General features: G+C 37.7%; 1 protein-coding gene across 5 annotated transcripts in view; it reads left to right on the top strand.

Moving 5' to 3' along the window:
- Positions 1-24139, top strand: part of shc1 (SHC (Src homology 2 domain containing) transforming protein 1) — a 41874-nt gene that overhangs the window by 10392 nt on the left and 7343 nt on the right. For 2 of the 5 annotated variants that reach the window (XM_059567748.1, XM_059567750.1), the window contains 8 exons: positions 9213-9377; positions 12625-12695; positions 17454-17517; positions 19486-19605; positions 21181-21234; positions 22636-22687; positions 22947-23073; positions 23621-23780. In XM_059567748.1, the coding sequence (XP_059423731.1) occupies positions 9213-9377; positions 12625-12695; positions 17454-17517; positions 19486-19605; positions 21181-21234; positions 22636-22687; positions 22947-23073; positions 23621-23780 (813 nt within the window). Of the gene's footprint in view, positions 1-5496; positions 9378-12624; positions 12696-17453; positions 17518-19485; positions 19606-21180; positions 21235-22635; positions 22688-22946; positions 23074-23620; positions 23781-24139 lie in introns of those variants that run through there. The other 3 variants (XM_059567749.1, XM_059567746.1, XM_059567747.1) reach the window with 3 other exon arrangements.

Genomic DNA, 24139 nt, shown 5'->3' with positions numbered 1-24139 from the left:
AGTCACGGATTGAAAACTATTAATCGTAAATCAAAACATTAATAATGCATTTTTAAAAGTATTAAGCATGAATCAAAACTTTATATGAAGGTTATGTGTATAGGCCCAATCCCAAATGGTCCCAAAACCCTCGTGATCTTCCTCTGAGTCCACTCTTTGATGACGTAATAGCGCTTTGACTGTTGAGTGGAAGTCTGCTGCGGAGCTCACAGAAATGCGGCTTGAGGGCGAATAACGGCCACAAAGGGTGCACTCGTGAGCACCCTTCCGAGTGCTAAATTGACAAATGGGACACCCTACAGTTTCGTGTATAGATCACCCTGAAAAAACCTGTATTAATTTATTTCTTGTGCTGAGCATAAAAAAGAAGATATTTTGAAGAACATGGGTAACCAAACAGTTGCTGGTCCACGTTGAATTTGATGGTTGATGGTCTGTGGACCAGCGACTGTTTACTAATTCACATTCTTCAACATATCATTTCTGTTTAGCAGAAGAAATAAACTCAATTGTTTAAAGGAGACATATTAAGCCCCTTTTTACAATATGTAATATAAGTCTCAGGTGTCCCCAGAATGTATCCATGAAGTTTCAACTCAAAATACTCCACAGATCATTTATCATATTATTTAGAAAATGTCTATTTTGAGTAGAAGTAGAAACGAGCTGTTTTTTGTGCCTGTCATTTAAATGCAAATGAGCTGATGCTCCCCGCCCCTTTTCCAGAATAGAGCTGTGCCATTACAGCTCAGACCTGCTAAAAACATCTGTTTTGGTTCTGATTATCATGTTTATCATGCATTTTAAAGCATATAAGTTGAAACTTCTGATACACAGTTTTCTGAGTGCTCACATTCTAAGCACGGTGACATAAAGCGGCTGTCACAGCATGCGAGTACTAAACTAGTTCTCATTCACACACAAGTTAATGTTAAAAACACACATGAGTTACAAAAACAGTCTGTTATGTCTGTGAAGCTAAACAGCTGGGAAATAAATCACGTTTATTTTAGATCTGTGTGGCAGCAGCAATATACAGTAAATAAATAAATCCTCTGCTCTGTCTCCTCTGAGGCTGGGACTCTAAATAGTATTCTGTGCTCATCTGTGCAGCCAAAGACAGAACAGCTAGCATTTATTGCTCCAAGTTTCACCATGGCATTAGAACTGGTACACCGTTGGTGCTTGTGAAATCAAGGTTGTAGGACCTGCCACGAGAGGGCGCACTATCAAAACAATAACAAACGCATGGTTTGATGACGCTAAGAAGGAGCGTGGAATGATGGGATTTGTTGTCTTCTACCCAACCGCTGACAGCCATCAATCAGACGGAAAGATAAATCATGGATTTCGCGAGTTCAACGTTTTGCACGAGTAGATTACATACAAAGTCAATGCAAAGATGCATCCTCGTGCAGGTCTAGAGACGTGATGCCCCGCGTTTGGTGTGTATGCCCCATAATACTTATCTTGTTGATCGTTATAATAGCATACGTTTTCTGTAAAGATATGAATCAAAACAACTCACCTGTCAAGTAAAACACAAGCGAGATCGGCATCTCTTTCTAGCTGGAGTTTGTCGTGAAGCTCTCTCCAACTAGAATATGCAATCAAAGCGAGGATATTAATCCTCGTTCTTCCTCTCCTCTTGTCCCAAACTCTTCTTGGTTCGTTTGGTTGGCCCGTCCCTTACGTACGGGCCAATAAGTAACACAATCCACCATAAAACATGCAAGAAGTAGTAAATAAAGCAAGCTAGTGGTTTTCTGGGCGCTAGACACTACTTCTGCATTTGTCCACGACACTGTTGTCATGTGGTTTCTACATCAGTAAAGGCGGTAACAAAGGGTAACTAACATCATTGACAGGCGACTGCACTGCCCCGTGTCACTGTTTAAAATGGGAATTTTCTCATAATTTACAAGTAGTTGAAAACATTAGAGATATTGTTATTAATCAGCTGGACAAAATATATAACACTAGCCTAGTGGTTTTTGAATATTTTACTGCAAATATCTTAGAATAACCTAGAAAAGTAAAATTTTCATGATATGTCACCTTTGAAGCAACTTTTGAGTGAGTAAATGATGGTATAAAAATAAAACACTTTGGTGAATATCAGCCGATAATTAATGCGCATCTCGTCAGTAAAGCCTGTTCTCTAATCAGTGGTAAATTCCATCAGATGTGTGATTTCACATAGAGCAGCTGTCACTACACAGAGCCGTTGTTAACTGACAAGATGCGCAAATCCATGCTGATAACAAGATGCACATTAATTATCGGCCAATATTTATCGTGCACTCCTAATGACACAGAATCGTGATAAAATCGTGAATTGTGATTTGAAAAAAAAAAAAAATGATTTTAATTTTTTTTTTTGTGTGTGTGTGTCAAAAAAAATGAACGAAATAATTGTAAAATATATATTATTGCTGGAAAATAAAGGCATAAATGCATTATTTGTTAATAATTTTTAACCATTTATCTCTTGCAAAAATTCTGGACAGTACTGATTAATCATATTTTCTCATGTTATGGCCGATAACTGATTAATAGCTGATATAAAGTTCTGTAGTATGTTGTCTAAAACTAAAACTCTCTAAAATCTAAAATCAGTTGATTTAGGCATCACAACATTATAATGTACAGTTTGAAAAACGGATATTTGTTTTTAAATATGTTAACGATTACTTTTTTTTACAGTGTTATTAAATGACGTGTTTTAAAGATGAACTGATTAGATTCCAGCAAAGATAATCTAAATGACCTTTACATTTTTTTTTTATATTGGCTGATAACCAATCTGGTGCGATATATTGTGCACCCCTAACTTTCACCAGTAATTCTTGGATTTTGGCGAAGCCTCATTTATGTCAGAGATCTAAATAACATTATTGTGGTGATGACATATTTACATCAGCACAATTTGCAACAACAATTTCTAATGCTTAAGTTATGCAACACCAATAAATGTAAGATGTATTTGTTTGAGAGAGCGAGTGACCGTTATGTCAATTGGACCAAAACACTTTCACCATCTTTATCATTGAGCCCTGCTGTTTTTGTTTGTCTGATTTCTTCAAATTTAAGTGTGTAATTGAATCTGTTGTCTTTTTGCATTTATCATGTTTGTTTGCCCTGTTGTAAATGTTTGTCTGCTGTATTTCCTTCCTATATGTGTTTTTCGTATTCTTTCTCTCTCTCCCTCCCCCTCCGCCTGTCTGCTCTGAGTGTGTGTGCACGCCAGACATGCCATGCCCTGGAGCCAAGGACCATGATGCAACCGTGTTTAAGCTCGAATATTCAATCCCTCCAGACGTTTCAGATGGACATTTCTGCACAGAGAAGTGACAGGGAAGAAGCAGTGCAAAAAAAAAAAAGAATCGATGCACCTTTGCAGAATTCGCAGTCCCCCGTGTCCTTAGAAAGCATGAGCATGGACAGAGTGCACTCTGGGATTTGTAGTTCAGCTGACTTTTCCTCGTAACCCTGAATTCAGGTGACTCGACTGAATGACTCACAAATCAACCCTCTAGTTATTGCATGGTCGGTCTGGATTTGTAAGCGCATATGGCAAGATAACCTTGAGGATGCGTCAAATAACATGCATTTTGCTTTTGTCCGGCATTGGCTCGTTGATGTGGTTGAGGATGGTTCAGACAAAAATCACATCTTTAAGTGTCAGTAATATGAAAAAAGTGTGAATTATGTGGAGGATTATGAAATACCAAGAGGAAGTAGACAGAAATGACTAGCCCCCAACTTGCTTGCTCTTAAGTTACCATGGGAGAAGCATTGAGGGCAGACTTCATGCACCTCATCCGCTTTTTCCCTCAATCCATTGATGCGCTTATTCTCTCTCTCCTTTGGCACCCATCATAATTGTGTGCATTAGAGTGAGAGATGCTCGGCTGCTTGTGCATGCATGCACACTCTCATAAATGCATAAATGACTGACGCTGCAAGGAGAGAGAGAGCGAGAGAGGAACTGAAGGAGGGGGCAGGAGTGCAGGGGGAATCAGCGCTAGCATCAGTGTGAGAGAGAGAGAGAGAGAGCGAGAGCATGATAGACCAGACAGGGAGGAGAGGAGAATAGAGGACAGTTGGCTACATCGCTCCTCACACACAGACTGAGGTGGAGAGAGGAGAGGATGAGAGACTGTGGGGGAAGGAGAGGACAAAAGAAGACCGCTGTGCCACTCATCACGCCGTTCCAAAGAAGTGAGGCTGGACGAGACTGACGTTGAACGAGGGAGCCAGTGTGACTTTGTGATTTTGAAGAGAACACAAGAAAAGGATAAAAGAAAAGAGCATGTTTTTGTCTTTCAGGGAGGGGACTGAGCCAGAAATCAAGTGAGGGAGAAGGAGGAGGATTGTCTGGCACTGTTTAAATATTAACGTTATTATGATTTTGAACATGGAGGTTGTTCGTTTTTACCTAAAATGTGTCTCTCTCATTCTCTTTTTAATCCAAGGACTTAGTGGATGAATTATCACTCTTACTTTCAGCAGCAACTACACCGTGAGGACAAAAAAACCCTTTAAATTCTTTTACTTTGACTTTTTTGGATAACGTCTTACAAACTCTTGTATTTTTAATGTACATAGTGATGTATGTTAAAGAAACATTGTTTTTGTTGTTACTTAAGAGTTATGCATACAGAAATCAGGTTTTTTTTTATACAAAACTTTCAAATGTCTTTCTTTGTAGTGTATAAACAGGTGCTTTCATAGCATTTTTAGCTTTAGCTAATTCTGCTGTCTTTAGGCGAAAGTGTACATGAGTCTGTCTTAAGTGTGTATACTCGTGTAATATTTGATTTTCTGGTTGTCTGGTTCTTTTTGAGTTTGGATGTCAATACTGATCACCGCTGTAGTGTTTGTGGTGGCAGCGGTTGAACTTTCCCGTCGTGTGCCAGTGTTTGCTGCAGAACATTGATTCACGCTGGCTCTGAGCTCTCGTGATTGGATGGGGAGCGAGCCGACAGGTTTTGTGTTGGCGAAACTTGTCGGATTTTGTTTGGGTTGTGTCATGACACTGTCTCGCATGTTTTTATCCTCAGTCTGTTACCATGGCAACCATTTCATTGGCATGTTAAGGTCTCACGCTTTGTCTTTCAATACTTCAGTGAGTTGCAGCATCCCGAGTTACGCTTTAAACCGCACTCTACATTCAGTCTCGCCAGTATTAGGAAAGAGTCGTGCCTTCAGACCTTATGAGGGTTCAAGGTGCTTGCTCTGAATCTTTAGTTCATTCGGTCATCTCTAAATAAAGAGTTGCCAACATTGCACTTATTTCTTCACTGACCATCAAAATCATTGATTTATGATGTTTTATATTATAATGGTGTAGTTAAACTCAGGTTTTTCCATCTGTGCTGGAGCTCAACTGCACTAATTCAACATCTGGTTTACTTTTAGGGCAATGAGATTAGCCTTTTCGGCTCACATTATTCATAAAGACAAGAATTCTATCCTGTGAACTACACCTGTGCTTGAAAATCGTCTCCCTGTTTGGTTGGTTTACTTGCATTTGGTTTCACTTCAGACCAACAAGAACCTCTTGGCCTTTAGATACATTGCAGCCACTGTTGGGCTGACAACTCATTCACTCATGTTTACTGGTTTCTGAAACAACCCATCATATCAAAACAGGGATTTTGGCGTGGTCCTAACCGACAGGTGCTACACCCAAGCTAGGTTACCCTAGTGCGTTAAACTCTTATTTAAATGTTTTTTTTTTTTTTTTTAAATAGTCAGATTTCTTATTCTCTGTACAGGTTCTCCTAAACACTGTGCTATTTCTGTGCCATGTTGTTGACGTCAATGAAGTCCATGACACGATGAGCGATTTGGAAATACAGCCAAGTCTGGGACACTTCTGTCTAAGTGCACTGTAAAAAAAAAAAATTGCAAAGCTGTTCAGACTATACTGAATACAGTGATCTCTGCCGCACTAAACTTCTGGTTCTGTGCCATGTCGTCATGATACAGTTTACGAACTTTGTCTCGTAACTTATTGCGCTTTGTCAGCCAGGTCTGAGTGGTTCTCATTACAGGTCCTCTTTGAGGGATCTCTCCATAAGAATGGCCCAATGGCACCGCTAACATGGTGCTTTGTAGATGCAGTGGAGTGCACATAAATTCCTCTGGTCTTGCCGCACTCCAGCCGAGATAATAGGGCCGCATCGTTGATTGCCAGTCACATCTGTTGGAACAACTTGGGATGTCTCGCATTTGTTCATGCACATCTGAGGCAGGACACTATATCTTTTTGCAGCCCTGAAGATTTTTTGTGGTGCTAAAGAGTACAAAAACAATCAGAAACACCTGACTGGACAAAGTAAGCCACAAAAATAGAAGCTCATGGTGTTTTTGTGGTTTCTAATGTAAAAATATATGCAGTGAAAACATTGTACAGCAAGACTGGATTTGGTTCAAATCAGCTGGACTTGGCTATAAACTGGCGTTCACAACACCAGTAGAAACTGTTAATGGTCTATAAATGTTAATCATTTGTGAGAACCCTGGTCTGTTAGCTCAGAACTGTTAGAGGTTACAAGACTGTTGCCTCTCTGTCAGAGGTTTTAAAGTGCTTTACAACAGGGATGAGCATTGGTGCGGTTAAATTCAGTGTTTGACTTTGCTAAGTGGCGTTTAGAGGGTAGGTTTTCACTCAGGAAACAGATCTATAAAGAACTTGTCAATTCAAGACTGTTTGCCTGATTTTAGGGTGTCATTTAGGCTAATGAGCAACTGATTGATTTTTAAATTGGCATCTAATGAGCAGATCTCTGGAGGCGGTACTTCAGATTTGGCCAATCAGGTCTTATTACCGTCACCCTGATTGTGCTGGAACGTGCTTGTTTTAGGAACATCATAGCTCCCTTGTGGCTGGATTGTCACACTTTAACTTCTTCACAGATCACACCAAACAATCAGTGGTTCTCCAAATGGTGCTCAAACCCATGCTATCTTCTATACAGCCATATTTATCTTTGACTTAACTGTTTCAGGGCTTTCTGAGTCTAGTTTGTCCTTTTGTAAATTATATTTCTACAAACTGTTGTTTATCAGGGTTATTTATCTGTGTGTATAACCGAAAATTAGTTAGTTTTTTCCCTGAGTTTTTTGTTTCAGTGAATTATTGCGCAAAGATCGCGCAATCGCAAAGAGGCTCAGGTGTTTTTTGTTTTTTTAAGGAAAATAGTAATAGCAGGACAGCCTGGAGAACGGGAAAGAAGACGTTGGAGGGGGCGCGGGGGAGCGAGAGATTATCTGGAAGAAGCGAGCGAGCGTGTTGGAGAGGGAGAGAGAGCTGGAGAGGCAGAAGCTGGAGGAGGAGAGGAGGAACGCTGTTGGATACACGGTGTGGAGGCTAAGGGAGGGATTCCAGGAGAGGAAGGATAGAGAGGAGGATAGACTCAAAGGGACGAGCACTGAGGGCGCGAAAGCAGCGCAGGCAGAGGTGATCTGGAAAAGACGAGAGGAAGAGGAGGAGAAAGATAGGGATAGAGCTCGGCTTGGCGACAGAGGTCCCAAAATCATCTGGAAGAGGAGGGAAAGGGAGTGACAGGAAAAGATGGGGATGTGTCACCGCTAAGCACTTTCAGATGTGTGACAGGACGGGAGGTGGCAGATTTAGTCTTATGGTCCAAATAAACCTGCATGTACTCAGACTTCATGTAATCTAGGTGCTAGATAGTGTACATCAGGTCCCCTTTTTATAAAGTGTATGAAATTAAGTGTTAAATTTAAGTCTGGCCTATAGTAAAATCTGTATAGTATCATATTAACATATTTAAACATACATGATGCTTAAAAACTCTTAAAATAATTATTGTTTTTTTTTTGTTGAAGGAAAAATGTAACTTTAGTTGCACTTTAGCTTCAGATTTAGCATAATATTTATATGCATTATTTCATTTTTACCACAAAAATAGGATCGTTTCAGATAAAATGAAAATAAACTGTCCTCCTAGAGGTCAATGTACGCCTTGTTGTGGATCCCTGGTGTACATTTTTTTTAACACCTGGACTAAATTAAGTCTTTAAACCAAACATTGAGGATTATGTTGATCTGCGCCAGTCTAATCATCACTGAGTGCAGCAGTTTGAATCATCATTAAATGATCCACATTCACTGGATCAGTACTTTTAGCATTTTCCATTCATCTCTTCCTGCCCTCTTCCTCTCTTGCTCTATATCGATCCGTCTGTCTGACCGAAGCCTCCTTTCTCAATGTCTCAGCTGCAGCTAATAGGCTTTTTATGGGAGTCTGTCAGACAAGAGCTAGAAGAGTGGAGCCTAGCACATGCAAAGAAAAATTAACACGCACGTAAACACTCGCATGCATATAAAACCTAATAGTACTCTTTCACACATCTACCAAGCCAGATTGTGTTTGGAGCACTTATATATGACTATACCAATAACTTCATGACAATCATACTATATTTAGTAATTCACAGTGTCCTGAGAAGCTCTATGCAGACTTAAGATCTGATGCAAAACCTACACGCAGTGTATGACAGCAGCTGAAAACTTTTGTACTTTTTTGCATCCGTCTTTTCATCTCTTTTCACATCCTGTTTTTGATACTCTCCCAGACTGAACAGTCAGCACACTGTCCTCTCTCTTGTGTGATGATGAAGGAATCAGTAGATGCAGAAAAAAAGACAAGGGAAGACAAGTTACCGATTGTGATAGAGCAACGTGGAGAGACAATTAAGTACATTTAGTGGACACTGAGACGGCTGAGACACCAATGGAGCTCGTCCCAAAAACCAAATACACGCCCTTCAGGAGCGACTCCTTCAGCTCAACAGATGAGACGGCATCCAATCCTTCTCTCCCTTCTTCTGCTCCTCTCACCCCACTCACCCCTCCCGGTATCCCTTCTTCTCTCTCCTCCTCCTCCCTCACTCCCATTCTTCCCCCTTCGTCTCCACGGCAGGCTGAAAACAGCCCCACTACCCTCTGCTCCTTCTTCCCTAGGATGGGAGCCCTGCGGCTGGGTGTGTCTTCCACTCTGCTCCCAAGCCTGAAGGCCTCCAGCAAGCCGGCTAACGTGCCAGGTGGTCAGGGAGGTTTGGGAGAGTCTCCGAAAGACACTGGGACTTCTGCCACCAACTCTTCTCCTCCTCCTCCTTCATCTCTTTCTCTCCTTTCTCTAACAGCCCCATCTCCTCCTCCTCGTCCCCCACAGGATATGAACCGGCTGGGTGGGGCCTCAAGGCGGGCCCGTGTGGAAGGGGGCCAGCTCGGCGGAGATGAGTGGACACGGCAAGGCTCCTTCGTCAACAAGCCCACCCGAGGTTGGCTGCACTCGGACAATGTGGTCAGCACCACTGGGGTCTCCTACACTGTCAGGGTAAGATGCATGGGTCTGTCCATCTAGGGCTGCGTTTCCAAAAACATGAAACCAATAGAGCTATGATCAATTTGGGCTTACAGTATTTTTTTGGGAAACGTAGCATAGTTTTGTTCCTTCTTCCCAGCCCTGGTTTTCATTTCTTTTTACCATTGATTGACAAGATATGCAATAATCACGTGTGCCCGATGAAACGGTCTATAACGGTATAACGGCTCATTTCAAACACAGCCCAAAACAATATTACAATAGTAATTGTTTTAGTCACATTTTTATACTACTACTACTACTACTACTACTACTACTACTACTAAAAATAATTTATCGAATGTGCATGACTAGTTTTTAGGTCAATGAAAGAAGCTTAACTCGTTTTTTGTAATGATTATTAGAGCCCGACCGATATGAGCCTGTCTCCCAATATATCTGTATCAGCGAATATGGCGGCAATATGCCGCCGATATTTATTATTATTAAAAAAAAATTATAAATCTAGAACACATGCAGATAAAATGCTTTTTTGTAATGGTGTAATTACTTGGCTTGTACAGCAGAGCATGCTCCATTGTTTGCTACTGGGGACCTAGATGAATCGCTTTAAAGCTTAATGGAAGGCCCTCTTTCGAATGAGACCACACCCACGTCGATAGCCCACTGGGTTCGGGATTTACGGGTGGTTAAATTCGTGGTCTGGCGCTGACTGATCTAGCAATCCCAGCGGGCTACCGATGCGCTGAGTTTCATGTGTTTCAGAATATTTTTTTATCCACAGTAATTTTACACTTGACTAGTGCAAATATGTCACTTTGTGTTCATAATTACAGTGTATACGTTTTTCTTTTACCCTCAAAAAAGGTAATTGTGACAACATTAGTGGTCAACCGATATTTTTTTTGGTTTTATCGATATATTGGCAAGCATGGGGGCCGATAACCGATATAAAGCCAATTATAATGAAAAAGTTTTTTATTAATGTTTAAGAAATTTTTAATCATTTGACAATGGATTAAAAAATAAATGTGTAAAATAAGCATACTTATACTTTAGATGACTAAGTATTTTTCACAAAATAAATAAATATTTAAAAAACTATATAATTAAAAAGGTAAACACTAACCAACAGGGCATTCAGTATTTGGGGAAGTTTGTGTGCATTGGAAATCATATTTTTTAAATAAAGCCAGAGTAATACTCATTTTACATACAGCACACAGAGAAAATGGCATGAATATGACCGTGGGCAAATGGATAAAGCACAGCATAATTTGAAATCACTAGTTTAAAGATTAAAGCATTCAATTCAAATGGACCGACCATTACACAGAGAACACGCGATCATGCTGGATAAAAATGCAGTTCACAAGATCTCACAGCTGGATTCGACTAAATTCGCAAGGTCTGTTATATTAAATGTTCATTAGCCATTCAAAGATTTGTTTAAATGACATAAATGCGTATTTGCTTAATGCTGATGGGAAACGAGAAAATATTATAATGTTTGCCTATTACTAATAATATAAAAGCAAACGTTATAATACTTTTTGTATACATGAATTCCTTTGTTTAACCGTTCTATCGGATTATGAGACAGACTTCTATCCGTTTTAGACAGATCTGTTAACAGCGACAGCGAAAAAGAGGGAGAATGTGAGCACTGTGTGCTCAGATGCTGCCGCTCTCAGTGCCGTCAAAATAAGCGGACACATCGGCCAAGCAGAAAAACATATTGGCCGTTGCTGATATTTGCAAAATGCCAAATATCAGCTGATATATTGGCCTTGGCGATATATCGGTTGACCACTAGACAACATGCCCCGGTGGTGGAGTACATTATTTCATTTGAGGGGCATGTTGTAACTTGACCATATGACAGTTTAAATCTTATCTGATCGAATGAAAAAAACATACAAGATATTTCTTTTTTAAATAATAGCATTTTTTATTAATTAAAAATAAACAGATTTTGGAGTTTGACAATGAATACATTACAACCATGTTTGGGACGTCCCACATAAAAGAGCAAAAATGCTTTACAATTGAAATAATCATTTCTAAAAATTAAACTGACTGTCAGGCTTTATTCACCTGTTTCTTGTTTTTTCTCATTAAAATTAAAGTAAATAGTGTAAATTACATCGCTGATGTCATATTATAGCACATTGTAATGCAGTGTTACAAATAATAAATAACAGATTGGAGATTAAAATAATAGCAGGTTTGTCTCATTTTAAATGTATAATAAAACTGAGATGAAAAATTCTCAAGTCAGCACTTAAGTTTTGCTATGGTAAAATAAATGTGTGTTAAAACTAACCATGCATTACTTTGTGCACCACACTCCCCTATATTATGTAACATTTTATACTTCTCTAGTAAGTTTCATTTGTGTGTGAAGACAGCAGCGCAAACAAAACTTCAACAGAATAAAGTTGAATGGAATTGAATTGAATTAAAGTTGAATTACATTACACATCTCTGTCATGTCCTTATAAGTGTTTTATCGCCACATTTGAGTGATCATTGCAAAAAATGTGTATTTTCTGTCTATGTATATACTTGAGTATGTATAGTACCAGTCAGATGTTTGGACACACGAATGGGAACGTGTCCATACTTTTGAGTGGTACTGTACAATAATATACACAAAGAATATCAGCCGATATATTGGTATCTGCCTTTTTGTTTTACTCCCTAATATCGGTATATGTATGCCACCCTCCAAAAAAAAACATATCGGTCGGGCACTAATGATTATACAGATGTGTGAAGTGTGAACACCCATGTACTATTTCTGTTGGGAGTAGAGTTTGGGTGAAACATTAATTTGAAAATGAAAAACATTGCTTCTGCGTAGTTTCTGCACATTGTTGCAGCCCTAATGTAGATATAAATGTTGGTTAACAGCTTGGAATTCTGTTGCGTTTCAGTTCTCTCAGTGAGTCCATTTTATTTCAAGTCCATTTTATCTACTTAATGGATTGTTTTCTTTAATGTGTGGTGTTTTCTATGGGCAGGAACTACATTGAGAACTGCTTTATTTGATTAGTGCTTCATAATTTGAGCATCAGTTCTCATAAAACACATACACGCACTTAACCACATGCACGACAGCTGCTTGGCCAACTCAATAATCTTGACACAAGGCAACTGTGCATCACAACCATATTCTGTGCTCTCAATTGTGGTTGGAGGGCTAGCACAGGAAGTGCTGTGACTGAAGGTTTGTCTTCTTTCTTTGTTGCTGCAGTATATGGGCTGCGTGGAGGTGCTGCAGTCAATGAGAGCACTGGACTTCAACACCAGAACTCAGGTTACCAGGTAACACACACACATTCACTCTTGTTTGCACGTCCTCTCATATTCGCTCAAATGTCCAGTGTATGTATATCCACAGCATCCCACAGGATTGATTTAATCATACATTCCCTCCACATCCTCATGCACATGTGCACGAACATACATTCTCTAGCAAGGGTCTGGTTAAAAACCCCTCCTCTGATGAAAAATTAATGTTGCTCTTGCATGGAGTGTGACAGAGAGAGAACACAAGGGAGACATACTAAAATAATGAACAAATACAACCATCTTCTCATTCTTACACCCATTCGGTCTCTTCCTTTCTCACACTTTTTTGAATAATATGCATGTAGATGTGCACATGTATAAAGTATTATGAAAGTGTTGGTATCTGAAGGACTATAAAACTGCAGAATACTTCCCTTATTAAACCACATTATTTGCAAAAAGCAACACACTCTACATTGAAATGCTGTGCTTTTGTATGTAAGAGAGAACAGGGAAGAAGGAAGGCGTTCTAATGGCATCAGCCCTGCTGTGTAACCATGAAGTCTTATAATAGAATCCTCTGGAACCCTTGCGGTTTCCTCCCTTTTCTTCCCTGTTTGTGTGCATGTTTGTTAATGGATGCTACACACATTTGCTTCTCAATATTGACAGTATCAGCTGCTCGATAAACTGTTTTCATGCATAATCCTCAGTTTCACTGGAAGATGAAATCCATTCAAGAAAAAACATTAAGGGGGTGTGCATTACTATGGTTTAGAAAACTTGACAATTTTTCTTTAGTTTTTTCTATATTTGAAATGTAATTTTCACCTTTTTTAAATCAAAATATATATAAAAAAAATAGTTTTTACTTTTATTTATTTCTATATCTATTATAATTAAAAAAAAAAAAAAAATTTAAGGTAGGGCCTTCATATGCCCTTATATTTAGAGGCCAAGTACCAAAAGTGCCTAGACGCCTGTTGTATCCGTAGGGCGTTCTTCTTTTTCTTCTTCTTCTTTCACTTTCCTCTTGCGGGAAAGTTGTCAAATTTGGCATACTGATAGAAAAGCCTCAACATTAACCACAGAAAATTTGGAGTCTATCTCAAACTCTCTAGCACCACCACTTGTCTAAATTTTCACTCATGTTTATGCCAATTCAAAAATGGCAAAATTTCGTTTCTTTTAATGGTTTAAAAAAACAACGAACTCGAACTTCGAACTCTTCCTAGACTGTTTGTCTGATTCTCACCAAAATTGGCTCAGATTATCTTCAGAGCATGTGGAGGAATTCAAATTGATTCTTCAAACCGTTCTTGAATAACGAATTTAACGAAAAGCACACAAAAATGGATTTGAGGCTGTATCTCCGCAACAGTTTGGCATATTGAGACCAAATTAGTGTGTTTTTTAACAAGCATGACCTAAGCTTTTTGCTTATAACTTCTAAATGGTTTGGCCAAAAATCACAAAAGCTCTCTTTAGATTAGGTGCAGCATGCGGAGTCGAATGATATATTTTATATAAAATGCTATATTTTAGAAACGCATTGACGTATCGTTACAAAACTTGATATGCTGCTTCAGCATCATTACCTGATGGTACTAAAAAGTTTGTGGTCAAAAGTTATAAGTTATAAGTCACACTTTTTTTCATAGTTTGGCTGGTCCTGCGAGTTATGGTCAGGTGCGACTTATCAAAATTAATTTGTCATGAACCAAGAGAAATGAACTAAGAAATGAACCAAGAGAAAATATTACCGTCTACAGCCACCAGAGGGCGCTCTATGCTGCTCAGTGCTCCTGTAGCCTACACTGAGCAGCATAGAGCGCCCTCTCGCGGCTGTAGACAGTAATGTTTTCTCTTGGTTCTTGGGTCTAAATAAATGCGACTTATAGTCCAGTGCGACTTATATATGTTTTTCCCTCATCATGACGTATTTTTGGACTGATGCAATTTATACTCAGTTGCGACTTATAGTCCGAAAAATACGGTAGTCTCAAAATATTCTTTGGGTCATGCCGGCAACATAGATACCAATTATGCCATTGTGGGCCAAACGTCCTGTCCACCATTTTGATTTGCTGAAAAACTACTTTTTCAAACTCCTCCTCGACCGTTGGTCCAATTTTCACAAAAATCGATTTAGATCACCATCAGACAGTGCTGACAAAAAGTTATAGATTTTGTGTTGATAGATTTCGTTGTTTTTGTATAGTGCCACTACAAATTTGATGCATAATGCCAGATTATGTCTGAGGCTGTATCTCTGCAAAGCTTAAACATATTGACACAAAACTTTGTGTGTGCCATTTAGGGCTGAAACAATTCCTTGAGTAACTCGATTACAAAAAATTATCGAGGCAAATTCCTCTGCCTCGAAGCCTCTTTTAATTTATTTTATTTATTTAATTTATTTTATTTAATTTATTTATTTTAAATCAAGGAGTCAGCTGTGTTTTGATTTGAGGGCGTGGGCAACCGTAAAGAGAACGTCGTGGCATGTGTCCATTGCAAGATAGAGCTGGCATACCACAACTAGGGCCCTATGATTTCCGCGATGCAGAAAACGCGGAGGGAATCGCGGAATCCAGTCATAAAAACGGAATTTACAGTTTAACGCAGAATGGCACGGAATTTTGCCAAATTTTGAATGAATTAATCAAAAATAGGTCATTGCACTTACATCAAATCACGATATGGACTAATATCTGTAAATATTAAGCCAGAACAGTCTATTTAAATTAGGGTGACCAGATGTCCCGAAATCTAAACTGTTGTCCCGAATCCTGAATCTGGCCTTAATTGTCCCGAAAATTATACTAAAGCAAAATCTTGAGTAGTTATTGTCTGATAAACATAAAAAACTGTCTGCGGAGGTTGAGTCTTCCTGGAACTAGCCCCCGCCGGCTGCTCATTGGCTGCAGCATCTTTTTTCTAAGTTCTAAAAAAATACCGTTGGCGGCGAGGCTTTTTGTTTTAAGCCTTGTTGAAGAGAGCCCAAGTTGCTGCATCAGCGAGGAGGACAGTGATGCATGCATAAAAGAGTGATTGATATTCGGGGCAATGTGTACAAAAATATACTTCACTACACAATTATTTCGTTATTTTCGTAGCGTTATGTTATACAGAAAGTTCTGATTTATGCACTGTTACTTACAACAGTCTAATTTCAGCCATCTGGCTAATTTAAATATAAATCCTACATGTTCTGTGCGTCTCTGTTAATGAATGGAGCAGAAGCGCGACTTCCTTTATTACAGACACGGGAGCGCGCGTGACTCTCGCCTTGCGGTGATTTCAGCTTCTGTTGTCTCACTAAATAATGACGTGAACACATGAACAACATCTCCAGAACTGCTCTGACAGTCACTTCATGAGCATTTGACCGTTTGATTTAAGTAAAACTAGCGTCACATCACATACACAGAACTTTAAAGGTACGTTAACCCGTCAAAATAAAAGTCCGGTGTCATGACATTTTATCCTACCCGTCAGATTTTCCTACCCGGGTTTACCGCGCATGCGCACATCAATATCGTGTCAATATAATTAAGCAAAAACACTTTTTATCCGATTACTCGATTAATCGATGGGATTTTTGGTAGAATACTCTGACTAAAATATTCGATATCTACAGCTATAGCTGCCATCGAGTCGATAACATCGCCACCTATTGGTCAAAAAGGATAAGCCACTAATTCATATTACTAAAAGTTGTTCAAATCATCCTAAACTTGCTTTAATAACTCCTTGTTGCAGTTGGTCTGATGCTCCATGCCATGCATAGCTCCTCATTTTGCATTTGGAGTGCTTGGACCCTTAATTGCTGCTTGCAGCTATATTACATATTTGTGGTTAACCCAAAACCCAAACTAATTATTTTCATATTGTGGTCAGTAACCCAAAAAAAAAAGCAATATAATAATTCTAGACTTTTATTTATATAAATAAGTAAATACAAGTTAAAACACTAAAAAGCATTAATTTTATATGCTGCCATTTAGTCACCACAAGTCTGCAATTTCATTAAATAAATAATTGTCGAACATGTCTCAGAGTAAAGCGTTTTAGCTTTATTCCCCAAATTGTGCAGCCCTACAAAAGTGTTGAGTGTTTAAAGATGACACCCTTGTGGAAACAACAAAGAACAAACCTGTTTTGCTTATGACAACACATTAAAAATAAGCAAAAAAGTGTAATTTAAGTTCTTTTCAGGGTTATCAGGAGAAAATGCCACATAAAGCGTTTACGCGTTAATCGACTCCAAAGCATTAACCACGCAGTGATTGTGAGTCAAAAAAGCTTTTTGTTTAATTAGGGAGTTTTGTATGACAGAAACATTTATAGTCTAAAGTAAGACTTCAGATTTAGATCAGACCATTCAGTTAATCAGATTTAGAATTAATCACACCATTAATTGAATTAATTATGTTTTTTTGGTTATATTTTGGTGAATATTTATAATTTGAGTCTATTCTTCTCTCTTGTACATTTATTTTTTATCGATTTATTTATTTATTTTAAATAGTTTTTATCTTTATAATAGTTTTTTGTTAACAGTAGCAGTCCTAGTGTTTTGTTGTGTGTATGGCTGCTTGCATGTGTGAGATGACAGGAAGTTTAATGACTGGAGCATGTGTCTAATCTAATAATCCCTCAGCCATATGAAATTTAGGAACGCGTGAAAAGGAGTTTGATGGAAACTCATCTAGCAATCTGATTATGTTCTCCTCGCAATCTCCACCCAGCATGTGTACATTTATAACTGTTTGGTTTGTATTTCAGGGAGGCAATATCAGTGGTGTGTGAGGCAGTACCAGGTGCCAAAGGAGCTCAGCGAAGAAGAAAGGTATTCAACACTTTATCTTATCTTACTTTCTCAGACACAGACTTTCAGCCGCGCAATATATTTGCACTTTTGTTAGTTACAGGTACAGCTCACAAAACTCACTGTGTTCTAGGAAGGCCTGACCAGTTTCCAGTAAACATACTGCTGTGTTATATGTAACACACATTCACACATGTTTGCTCAAAGTGTTGTGTCTCAGCTGGTCAGACTGTGGTATTTGGTTTATGGCTGGTTTCAGAGGTTATGCAGTGCAATACCTCTTTCGATTTGCTCATAGGGTGTGTGTGTGTGTGTGTGTGTGTGTGTGTGTGTTAGGGCTGCATGATGTGTCGTTTAAGCATCGATATCGCGATGTACGAATCCACGATAGTCACATCGAAGGGTGTGCGATGTAGGCTGTCGTAGTTGATCCGTTATTCATTAACTGTACGTGCCAGCTGCTCCCCGGCCCTTGACGAATGTGATTTGTGGATTAATTGCACAACTTAACCATCATAGAGTGAAAGTTTATCATTTGCATGTGTTTAAGTCCTGTCAGTTTAACAGGGCAGAGAGATCGAGCGCGAGAGCGTAAACAATCCCACACGTGGAGTGCATTCTTGTGATTGGCTAAAACAAGGGAGATATCTGATTGGTTGCAGATCATTCCCTGTTTAAAAAAAAGGCATTTGTGTGTCGAGCCAAGTCAGGGGAGTCTCAAAATTCACACACAAATGCAGTGAAGTTCACAGACCGCAAGCAGTTTGTAAATCAAGATATATGTGTGTGTGCATCAGAAATACATTTCTGAATCTTGTCCTGTGCATTTGTGAATCTTGAGTGCATTTGTAAATGTTGTTTGCATTTCTGAATTGTATGTGTATTTCTGAATTTTGTGTGCATTTCTGAATTTTGTATGCATTTGTGGATCTTCTGTGCTTTTTAAATTTTGTGTGTGCATTTGTAAATTTTGTGCGCATTTGTGTATCCTGTGTTTGTATTTATGAATCATGTGTGTGCATGTATGAATCCTGTGTGTGCATATGTGAATGTAGTGTGTGCATTTATCTTTATTGAGACTCTTTTGGCTCCATAGTGAGGAGCCAAAGTCTGCCCTGGTCATGATCAACACAGGCACATGAATAGTGTGATAAGTGGAGCATCAGTGTAACTGCAGCAGCCGGCTTGAGTTGACAGCATTGCTGCAGTGGCTCTACACAGAAAATAAAATGATTTCTGGGTTATCATGTTGAGTTTTTCCTTTAATAACGGCTTTTAATTCAGAATTATTATTGGTAGTAGTATAAAACTTAAAGTCTATTCTATTTAGTTTTATTTAAACACAATTTCAACCAAACCACAAAGTGTAAACCGTCTGGATTCAGGCAGAATGACTGAATAGTAAGTGTTTGTGTTGCTGTTACTGCATGTGAAACTAGTTTATTCTGGTATTTCATGTTGCGTCATAAAAGCCTATGTTGCAAATTTTTTTTTTGTAGGTTAACAGCAAAAATGTGCTTAGCACAGATACCTAATTTAAAGTTACACTACTCATCAAAAGTTTTTCAAGTTTTTGAATGTAGTCTCTTATACTCAACAAATCTGTGTTTATTTGATCAGAAATGCAGTAAAAACATTAATAGTGTAAAATACTATTACGACCCGGAGCACAATAAACCCTTGAACCCTAATGAACCCTTGCTGAATAAAAGTATTAATTAAAAAAAAAAAAAAAATCTGACCCTAAAACTTTTGGATGGTAGTGTAAAATTCAGATTGACGAAACATGAAGTGATGATAATAGGCACTGAATGTGAGGTCAGACAAGCCTCAGACAGACCAGACTTTTTAAAATGTTCGCTATTTCCCATTAAAATCTCTTTTCATAAAATATTTAGGCTTCATCTTTTTTATCATAAAATATTTAGCTTTTTACTTTTTTTGGTCTGGTGTAATTAATAGAGTCTCTCTATTTCTGTCTCTTTGCAGCCCTCTTCTCGTTGTCTCTCCTCGATATTAGGGAAGAGTAATCTCCAGTTTGCTGGAATGACAATCAGCCTCACCGTGTCGACCAGCAGTCTGAACCTACTGGCGATCGACTGCAAGCAGGTAAGATGTCACACATGCACACAAACATGAATACAGTGCCGTCTTTGCTGTGTGAAATTCACTGTTACCCGCAGCTAATGACACCCTTCACAGCAGGATGGGATGGACTGAATTATGCTATCTCTTCCTCTGAATAAAACATTTCTCAGCATGTCTGAAAAAAGTGAAGTTTGCCGTTTTTCTATGTTTAAAATACTTGTGCTATGTGTAGAAACCGCTAGAAGCAAGCTTTTTAAAGTAGGTTCATTTCCCCTTTAAAAGTGTAAACTAGTATAAACTAGTTGGCTGATCACACATTGTTAGCGCTAAATAAGCTGACAAGATCTTCTACACACTCGTCATTCATACACTGCATTAATTAATCCTATGATTAATTATAATTAAATTTGTTTCATACTTAGTATAGTCCAAATCTAATAACATATTTACTGACATATCACTTGAAACATATTGATAGAAAAATTATAGTAAAACTTTATTTGGAGGAGTACTAGTGCACAATGCACATTTCTTAATATTAAGACTAAAATGTGTTTGTTTAATATCACTATTGAAGAGGATTGTATGATCTTTGAATTATATCAGTCTTTAAATGCAAGATTTTCAAAGTGTACCTTAAGTATAGTTGCAATGGTTCCACTTTAGCACAAATAAATATACTTCAGTATATCTTTATTTGGACTTCAGCTATACTTCTGCACAATTAATGTGCATTAAGCACAAAATGAGTTGTTCCAAGTTAGCAGACTTTAAGTATATAAATGTATTTGTAGTATCCTTGCCATGAAATAAATGTATTTTAAATACATTTTAGTATATTTATTTTTCACTAGGGCAGTAAAAATTATACCAGTTGTCGGATCACGTTGCAAGTGGTCACGAAAAAAAACCAATGTTTTGTCTTGCCTCACCATTGTTATTGAGCAAAAGTGTATTTGTTACACTTGTTTTTTTTTATTATTGGTTTTGCCATGAAAATAGCATAAGATGCTGACATGGCATTAAATAAAAATATAATAAACTAAACTACTTAACTAAAACTAAGCTGAAACATTTCAAATTTTTTAAGTTGAAGCACTAAAAAAAAAAAAAAAAAAATATATATATATATATATATATATATATATATATATATATATATATATATATATATATATATATATATATATATATATATATATATAGTGGGCAGGAGCAGATATCCTCTGGCTTGTTTACAGCTGCACCACAGGACGTTTTTCCTCACTTATAATTCTTCAGTTATATGTCAGTGTGTTTCGCATTAGCGCAGTGAGGTTTATCAGCAGGCAGCTGACTGGAGCCCAGAATAAGGCCTGGAGTAATTGCCCTGCTGTTGTGTGTTTATCTTAATGAATCTAAACCATGCAGAGTTACTGTAGACAACTGCTCTGTTCCTCTCTTAGACCACAGTCTCACCACATAATTTCTTCCTTTGTCTCCCTCTCTGTCCATCCTTTGCTTTCACTCACTTCCATGTTTGTTCATTCTTCATCTCATGCCCACTGCACCTTTTTTTGTCACATTGTCCTCTTCTCCATCCCTCTCTCCCTACAGATTATCGCCAACCATCACATGCAGTCCATCTCTTTTGCATCAGGAGGAGATCCAGTGAGTCGCGTCCTGTCTCTCAATATCTCTTTCTACTTCTTCTTTCTCTTTTTACCTTTTTCTTTTTATCATTGTTAATTTCTCAGATTAAGTTTATCATTTGTTAATTTAATCAACTGCAGCACAAATCTGTTTTGTAACTAGCCAAGTTGATGGCGATGGAAAGCTAGTCCACAACACCCATATGCCCTCGGATCACCTTTACAAATGAAATGGCTCAGTGTAGTCATTTGTTGGAGCTTCTCTCTTCAAATAATGATTGCATTCACTTCAAGGACCTTGAAAACATATTGAAGTACAAAGTGGCATCAGTAGGGGTGTGCAAAACTACATATTTTCAAAAATCAATTAGTTGGTGGGCTGCCTGAGCAACTAGTTGACTAATGTCTGAATTCATTAAATTATTAATTATAAAAAAACTTATATCACTAAAAAAAATCATTTAAACTGTTAATGATGATTATTTTTGTAATTAATTTAATGATTATTAAATAGAAGAATAATATAATAGTTGTATAATATAACATTTTAGAATACATTTTAGAGAGTGTGTATATATATGTAAAAATTAAATTCATAACTGAACAATTAAAAATGAATGATTTAGAAAATAAACATTTAAATGCATATACAAAATATTTATTAAGAAAATAAATACTAAATAATAATTATAAATGAACAATTCAACTTAAAAATTTAAGTAGAAAATAATTTAAAGTTATATACTAATTATTTATTAAATAATTAATAGAAAATAATACTAATTATTTATTAAATAAATAATTCATATGTACATTTAAATTCATATTTTCTAATTCATTTATTCACTAATTGTTCAAAACAAATTATAGATAGATAGATAGATAGATAGATGTAATATTTGAACTAATAATTGAACAAATAAAACAAATAATTTAGAAAATAATTAATTAAAATGTATATACTAATTATTTTTTGAATATTTATAGATAATATATTATTTAATTATTGATTTAAACAATTTCATTTACTATCGCATAAAAATACATTCCGATTTTATATTCTTATTATTAGATGAATAAATATGTACGTTACATCGATCAGTTATTGGATACATCCCTACATACATTTCATTTCCTCGTTTTCATCTTGCTCTTGGTTCTATCAGCTTTACTCTCATTCTGTCATTCCTTGTTCATTTGTCTCATTCATCTGTCCTGCTGTCTGTAGTCATCTGCCCCCCCCCCCACTCTTTCCTGTTCTGTTTCCTTCCCTTTAGTGAATAGACTGCCTCAACTAAAATACTTTTACTATCTTCTGCTTGTGCCTCTGTTCTTTGTGTCTACTCTCTGATTTCTCTTCATGTCCTCCTGTTCATTCTCCTTTCTTCTTCTCCATCCCTTTCTTTCTGTTTCTCCCCAGGATACAGCAGAGTATGTTGCCTACGTCGCCAAAGACCCTGTCAATCAGAGAGGTAAAAATATGACAAGACACTTTCACACTGAGTAAATGTAAATGACTGCTTTTCATGCTTCATTTATTTGAACTGATGTTAAATACTAGATTACTTAATTAAATCCAGCATCATTTGTTATGGCTTTGGAGGGATCCTGAAAGATTTGGAATGACATGATTAATTTTTGTGTGAACTGTCCCTTTAAGGAATGTCTTGTTCTTGCCTATGACTTGTGTCTTATATATAATATATTTGATGATCACTTCCTGCATTGTAGCATGTCATATCCTGGAATGCTCAGAGGGCATGGCTCAGGAGGTCATCAGCACCATCGGCCAGGCGTTTGAGCTCCGCTTTAAACAGTACCTGAAGAACCCCCCCAAACTGGTCACCCCTCATGATCGGTGAGAGCGTTTATGTGCCTGTTCACACAAGTACTGCAAACATTTACATTTATGTCAGTGTGTTTACACAAGTGTTTGTACATTGTTTAATGATGGTACCTCCCTAGGGTCTTTGGAAACCACCAGTATGTCCTGTATGTCTGTTTACAGATTTCGTGTGCATTGTGTCTATTTGCACTGCGCACTCACATCGTCCACTGAGAAACATCTTATTACGGAGTACTTTTTGCCTTATTTCTGGCAGATAATCCAAATATACTTTTATATTCAATACACAATCTATGAAAACAAGTATTAATGTACAGTATTGAAGTACTACTTGTTTAATTTAAAAAGTTGTTTTTGGAGCACATTTTATTTGTTTACTGTTCCTACTTCCTTTTTATTGAGCGTGTGTCTGTTCCTACTAGTTGTTTTCTGCTGGTTTCAAACAAAGCAATACAAATCATCGGCCATCCCTTAAACAGCATGTAAATAATATATCACCATGTAAATGTAATGTTTATCTTTATACTATCTTTTATTTTTCTGTCTCTCTCTCTCTTAGGATGGCTCCTTTCGATGGGTCGGCCTGGGAGGAAGAGGAAGAGGACCTGCCTCCACCCCCAGAGGTTCCGTATTACAATAACTTCCCCGGTAAACAGCCTCCCCCCGGAGGCTTGGTTGACATGAGGAGCCGTCCTGGACACAGTACAGGAGCCACGCTGGTGAGACACACGTTTGTACGAGCATTGCACGAGCATTGGTCTTGGGGGTTTTAAGTCTTATGAATTTTTTCATAACCACAAAGTTTTTATGTGTTATGAGTGAATCATGAAATAACTTTTACGTGTTAAAAAGAGCTGATTAGTTAGCAGTTGAAACAAGTCGTCTTATTCTTTATTCAAATTTGTATGACTAAAAATCTACAAAGAGAATTCAGTTAAGTGTTTAAAAGGTCATGAAACCCCCTGTTTCAGCACGGGTTAGATCTCACCACAGTTAAAAATAAAAAAACGCTAAAAAATGTGTGCGTGGTGCACTGCAGAGCGGAGGAGAGGGAAGAGAGGAGACAGACAACACACAC

Source organism: Carassius carassius, chromosome 15 (genome assembly GCF_963082965.1).
Source record: "Carassius carassius chromosome 15, fCarCar2.1, whole genome shotgun sequence".
Classification (NCBI taxonomy): domain Eukaryota; kingdom Metazoa; phylum Chordata; class Actinopteri; order Cypriniformes; family Cyprinidae; genus Carassius; species Carassius carassius.
Note: the sequence above shows the minus strand (reverse complement) of the source record. Positions and strands in the feature narration are given on the sequence as shown.